At 33.0% G+C, this 6,474-nt stretch overlaps 1 protein-coding gene across 1 annotated transcript; it reads right to left on the reverse strand.

Annotated features, from left to right (window-relative positions):
- Window positions 1-568: 568 nt before the first annotated feature.
- Window positions 569-4,121, reverse strand: LOC103948820 (beta-1,4-xylosyltransferase IRX9). The gene is made up of 3 exons (XM_009359889.3): window positions 2,455-4,121; window positions 1,635-1,863; window positions 569-943 (listed from the first exon to the last, which is right to left on the reverse strand). Exons 1-3 carry the CDS (start codon window positions 3,174-3,176, stop codon window positions 794-796), a joined length of 1,101 nt encoding a protein of 366 aa, XP_009358164.1. The 5' UTR covers window positions 3,177-4,121; the 3' UTR covers window positions 569-793.
- Between the last annotated feature and the right edge of the window lie 2,353 nt (window positions 4,122-6,474).

Below are 6,474 nucleotides of genomic sequence, written 5' to 3' on the forward strand. Positions count from 1 at the left end.
CCGAAGGAATCCGAAGCCAGTGAGCTCTCAAAAGGGCTCGTGCTAGGTAGAGATGAGAATATACATATAAGACTTACATGATCCACTCCCTTGAACGATGTGGGATGTTACACATAGCCTCTTCCCTTTGATTCAAATGCATTGCAAGATTTAGTGGTCAAATATTCAGTACTCAAATATTGGCTGGAGAGAACGCCAAGCTTCAAAGATTTTGTGACGGGTTGGGTTTTCTCTGAACCAAGAAACTGGGTTTTGCAGTTTGCAGACTGATATTTTCAGAGTTGGAGTTGGTGTGGGAGGAAGATAAATGTTTTCAAACAATAATAAAATTAATAAAAAGTATTTAATAATTAATCAATAAAAATTTAAAGCCGTTGTCAATTTTGAAAGTAAGGTGAGAGCTGTTATTCCATATCATGTCACATCAGATTTGACTTTTCAATTAGAAAACAATGTTGCTGCCTTTGACATCTTTTTTGGAGATGCTCTAATAAGTTCTTGGTAGTATATATAAATATAAACACCCAACAAAAGAGTACTGATCCTATTTTATTGTAAGTAGGCAAAGTTGTAATAAGTGTGATAGGGATCCTTCAATGATCATGTAAGCTATTGACTTAAGTATACTGGCGGCGTAAAATCTACTACAAAAATTTAGGAAAAAAACAAAAAAGAGAGAACAAATAAAATTATAAAGAATTACATGCATGATAAAACAAAATAAAACAAAATGATCGAGTAATATCTCTATTTGGTACGTAATTATTTTGCCAACGAATTAATTTTCCATTTTTCATTGATTGATTTGGTGTGGTGCAGTGGCTCCTCCTGCAGCATGAAGACGAAGACACCAAAGCATGATCTTGGAGCATTCTTCTGGTGGGATTCCCTTTAGTTTTGTTTCGTCTTCAAGAACCACTTCCTTTACAAATTTGATTGAATTCTGTTGCCAAAACAGCAATTAAAAAACCTTGTTGTTAAACTTAAAAAATATATAAACATATATTCAAAAGCAAAACAAGCATCCACATGCTTATATAATTCAAATAATAATTGAAAGAGAGTAACCTAATTATATATAAATACGATTAGTTCTGATATCGTATTTACTTTTATAATTTTTTTTTTTTGTCAATTCCATCTTTTTATCTTTACAAGAGTTTTTATATTTATTTTTTTCAAGGGCATTGTTAGTTGAATGATTTTAAAATGGTTGGAGGATGCCAACCTCTACTAAACCATTTTACTTATAATATTTAAGCATAAAATACTCTGACAGGTTGGTGTGACAGGACCCCAGCTACAGCTACACCAACTTAAATAATTTGATTTCTTCCATATATCTTTTTTCTTAATGATACTTTCCCTTTTACTGTAATTTAAACTTTTTTCAGAAAAGTTATGATAATATGCGTTTGCATAGAAGCATGTCTATCATCGATGGGTGCATATTAAATTTCACATAGCTCCACTTTCATGAGGTATATAAGAGGGAAGAATGACAGATATGGGACATGCATTTTATATTATCAAATTATGAATTGAGACATTATCCTAAAAAACATGATTCTACATATTTAATAACCGTAATTTTAAAATTAACGTCAGACTATGATAAGAGACAATTCATGTACCTGATAGGAGCTTTGGAGAGATGAAGTGCGACCCCATCTCTCGGGGTCCCAAAGAATTGAACTATTGAAAGCAAAACTTGAGATATGAATGGGAAGCCTAGTCTCTGTTTCATTGTTCATTTGCTTCAAATGCCATCCTATGACTTGTGAAGAATCACATACAGGTCCTTCAATGATCACCTTCTTTCTGTTTGCTGCAAGTAGAGCAATTGGCCATGTCCCAAAAACCCTGCAAATTAATAAACAAATGAAGCACTTGACAAAAGATTATTTCCTTCAACAAATTTCTGTTTAGATATTACAATGTATCCATTTGTATATAGTGATAAATAAATCAAAATTAAATTATACCCAGTTGTTTTTATTTATAAATTTTAATTGAAAACTATACATATATAACAGTCACGCACGCACGTAAACAGCTGTTAGCTATTGATGTGCGTATATCCCACTACGAGACTCGTAATTGTTTCAAAAACTTAGACTTACATATGCACTTTAGAATATTGGCAAAGTCCAACAAAATTCACTAATCACAACCTTTTTAGTCCGAATGAGTAATAAGGGACACTTATTTTTTTACCCTTCCGGCAATCACACCTTTCTTAAAAACTACTCGAACTTTGAAACCTCCATCCCTCCAGCTAAATAACCATAGGTTTCTTACGTTCAAAAAAATAAAAAATAAAAAAAATTCAAGATATCATGATCCATTCCTAACAGCATAAAATACTAGGTAAAATTAATTTACAACATAATATTCAAAGTTAAAAATTTTAATCGAATGAAAAAAATAAGGAATCAAGGAATATTTACGTACTCAATTTCTCTGAGTTGGTCGAAGAAGCCAAGATCGTAAACATTAGAAAGCCCAGCAAAGTGAACAATCCCACTAATCCTGTGCTTTTCAATGTGCTTAAGAGCAATGTTCCTCTGGCGATCCCTTTCAGCTTCTGCGTCTGTAAAATTCATTCTCGAAACCAAATGCCTGTACATAATCCCCGTTCCCATCAGCACTTCGGACACTTCATTCGACTCCGTTTTCGGCGCCACCACGATCCAAAGCAACGGCTGAGGAACCAACCTTATAGTATTGGCTAGTCTTCTCAAAAACACACTTTTAAACTTAATGTCTTTCGTGCTCGTTGCCGTCGCAGTGACTATGATTATGAACCTTCTCGGCGTCACTTCGGGTTCTTTCTTTTCCTCTGCTTCTTCTTCTTGTGTGAACCTCGAGTTTTCGGAGCTCTCTTTGTGCCTTGCAGGTTCTGCTGCTGCTGCTATTGACACATTTGGTGTCTCTGCAGCTATCAAACTTCTATTAATAACATCCGGTACTATTTCTTGCGGCGGTTCTACCGACTGCGGCGGAAAGTCCAGTGATTTATTGGAGGAAACCACGGCATCGGTTCTAGCGAAAAGCGAAGCCTTATCCGTTGGAGCAAAGCCTGAGAAGAACCCCATAACAAAACACAAAGCAAAATGGACGGCAGCTTTCTTCCATAATTGGACCCTCTTCTTTGTTCTTTCCGTTGTACCCATTTCTTTGAAAAATCTATTAAATTTGGAATTAGGGTTACTGGGTTTTTTGGTGGGTTTTGGCCAGTATAATATATATAATGTAGGAATTTGTATGAGAAATTTTATATCAGATTGGTTTATGCTTAAAGGTGTTAATTTATAATAAAAAAAAAAAAAAAAAAAGGTGGAGCTAGCTAACTTGGTTATGATTGATACTGGCAAACTCAAAGAACATTTGTTTTTGTTATGAGGTGCTTCTTCTGGTGAGTAATTTTTCTTTTTGTTAGTTGTTGCTTCAAGTAAAAGGAAGTTGAAGAGAAATGGGAAGGACTTGAGTTGCTGTCTCTGCACCAAATAGTTGTTGGGATAGAAACCCGTCAACTAATTGGCATCAAAATTCAACCGATTGCTAGATGGTGTTTCTTTTATAATATGGAGTCAACCAAACTTTATATATAACACAGAAAGGAAAAGAAGGATAGAGTATATAAAACTGGTTTAAAGGACTGGGAGAGTCTGCATTATATTTTAGAGTTACTAAGCAATGTTCTTACAGCTTTTTTTAACATAAAAATGGACTTAGGAGGGAATGTAAGTTATGTTTGAGTTAGAGATTTTTAAGTCTTAAAGGGGTTCTTTCTAAAAAAAAAATAAAAAAATAAAAAGGTCTTAAAGGGGTTGACAAGAGATGTTAGAAAAACATCATAGGAGTATTATAAAGGTATGTAACAAAAATTTATAAATTCTTTTAGAACAATTCTCTCGTATCGAACTTCAACGATCCGAACTGTCTATTTTGTAAGTGTTGATTCATAGATCATCCTTGCAAAAATTCAATTGAATCCGAAACCATTTGTCTATTTGATTGTCACAATAAAAGTTCAATGTTTCTTAGAATATAGTGTTCGTCAATTTCTTTGAACTCAATTAGATGCCTCAAATATTTCCGATTTGGCTAATATTTTGCAAAGATCATCTATGGGGTGCACCTTAAAAAATAAACAGTTCGAATCGTTGAAATTCGATATGGTGTGGGTCTCACAACAAGTCCTTTTTTTTCAAAAATTAGAAACCCCTTCTCTTAAAGAATCTGTTTACATCACTATTATTTATTAAAAGACTGTGATCAGTTTCATTGGTGTAAACTTCTGTAAAGTAATTGAGTTATCGATATTCTACTAGACTCTGTTTGGGATGTTAGAGAAAATTTTAGAAAGAAAATAAGATTAATTTAGTTGCCATCATCATGATTCACTACTCACAACTCACAAGCTTGATAAGAACATTTTGGACTCTCATAACGGAAGTAACACGTGTGTCTTAAAAAGATAGTTCTATTCACATACTTATTTTTACTTCTCACACATTTTACTTAGTTTTCAGTCGTTGGATCGAATAAAAAGAAAAAGATCAATGACAAAAAATTAATAAGAGGGTGTGAGAGATCAAAATGGATGTGTGAATAACATTATTCTTTTTTTTTTCTTTTTCTTTTTTTCTAAATAAACAATATTATCTACAATAAAGGTGAAAGGTAGGCGTAATTATCTACACTAAAGGTTCTACAATAAAGGTGAAAGGTAGGCTTAATTATCTACACTAAAGGTGAGAGGTAAGCTTAGCCTCATAATAGACTAATAATAATGTGGTTTAAATTCGCCTTAGGAGATAATCAAACCTAAGACCTCTCACTTACAAATGAAGAGAAATACTATTAGACCGTAATATTGAGTGGTAACACTATCATATTAAAACATAAAAACTCAACCGATTGCTGCCTAGGGTATAGAATTTGGAATTTCACTTCAAACATTATGTGTTATTAAATAAATACATGTATTGTAGCTAGTCTTGTATTTAAATTTAGTCTAAGTTGTAGTAAAGGTCTTATCTATACCAGGAGCTTAGTTTTTGTCATTGAATCCTATGAATAGTTTCTCTCGTCCTTGAATTATGACGTTGCACTAGTAGTTCTTTTCGTTAATTCCGTCAACTTTTCTGTCAAATTGAGGGATAAAACACTAATTCATCGAAAAAATATGAAAATGAATTTTAACGAGAAAACTTGGCTCCTCAAGGATTGAGGAGGAACTCCTCCTTAAAATACTTTGTGACTTATTCATAGAACTTCGTGCTTATGATCGGAACTCCTTAAGGATTGACTATACGATATCTTAGTATTAATTGATTTTTTGCAGAGATGATCTTTATATAAGGATTTATAACATGAATAGTTCTGCTAAAAACAAAATTCTTTGAATAGGCCACAAAGTATTTTGAGGAAGAACTCCTTCTTAACCTTAAGGAGTCAAGCTCTTCTCTCTTTTTTTTCTTTTCTTTTTTAATAAATAAATTCGTTTTTTTTTTCATATGAAAAGACTACTGTACCCTCAAATTTGATAGAAAATAAAGCAGATTCGACGGAATGACCATTCATGCAACACAGAGGTAAGTTAAAGGACAAAAGTAACTAATATGAGAATTCAGAGATGAAAACTAAACATGAGGGAAAATTCAAGAATATTTGCTATCACGCACCCTTAAACCTACTAATTGATTGTTGATGCAGATTTAGTTGAAAGCTAAAACTTAATAACTCACTCGTTTTTTATAAGCATAGTACATTAGTGGCCTCTTATTAAGCTAAACCTACCACGTACCCATTCCTCATATTCGAAGGAACCGTTAAACTAACCCATCATCTCAATGCTTATATATGTTTTGATTGAAAGCAACAAACACGGATGCCACCACACATTGAATACCATACAAAAGACTTCAAACTTATGGAAGACTTTTTTTTTTTTTTTTATCCTTTTTGGTTTGTACATTTATTCTTAATTTGAAGAGTTTAATCCTTTAATCAGCAAGACTTGTATTTAGTTTTAAGGGGCACAGATGTAATTAAGCTAAAAATGAATGAGTATACTAGTTAAACTTGGTTTAGCAGGAGTTGGCGTTTGAATTAGTGAACCAGACTGAATCAAACCTAAAAAAATAAACTGAAAAAGTTGATTTTAGCTTGAACCAGTTTAGTTCTCCACTAGAAAATGTGCCCGCGCGATGCCGCGAGACTTGAATACATGATGTTGAGCTGTATGATGAAGATATGTTTTATCTGGATAAATTTAACACAATGAAGAATGAAGAGGAGGATAGATGTGTGAATGGGGTTGATAAGATATGTAGTTTTGTTTTTATATACATTCAACTTAACTGATGTGAAAAGACATTGATCAATTAACAGAACGAAAGTGAACGTTTTGGTTCCTTAATAAACAGAAGTAACATGTAGTTTACACAAATGTCGGCCCTGTAG

Source organism: the organism of the source record quoted next, unplaced genomic scaffold (genome assembly GCF_019419815.1).
Source record: "Pyrus x bretschneideri cultivar Hongxiangsu unplaced genomic scaffold, Pyrus_bretschneideri_v1 Contig94, whole genome shotgun sequence".
In the NCBI taxonomy this organism is placed as follows: Eukaryota; Viridiplantae; Streptophyta; class Magnoliopsida; order Rosales; family Rosaceae; genus Pyrus; species Pyrus x bretschneideri.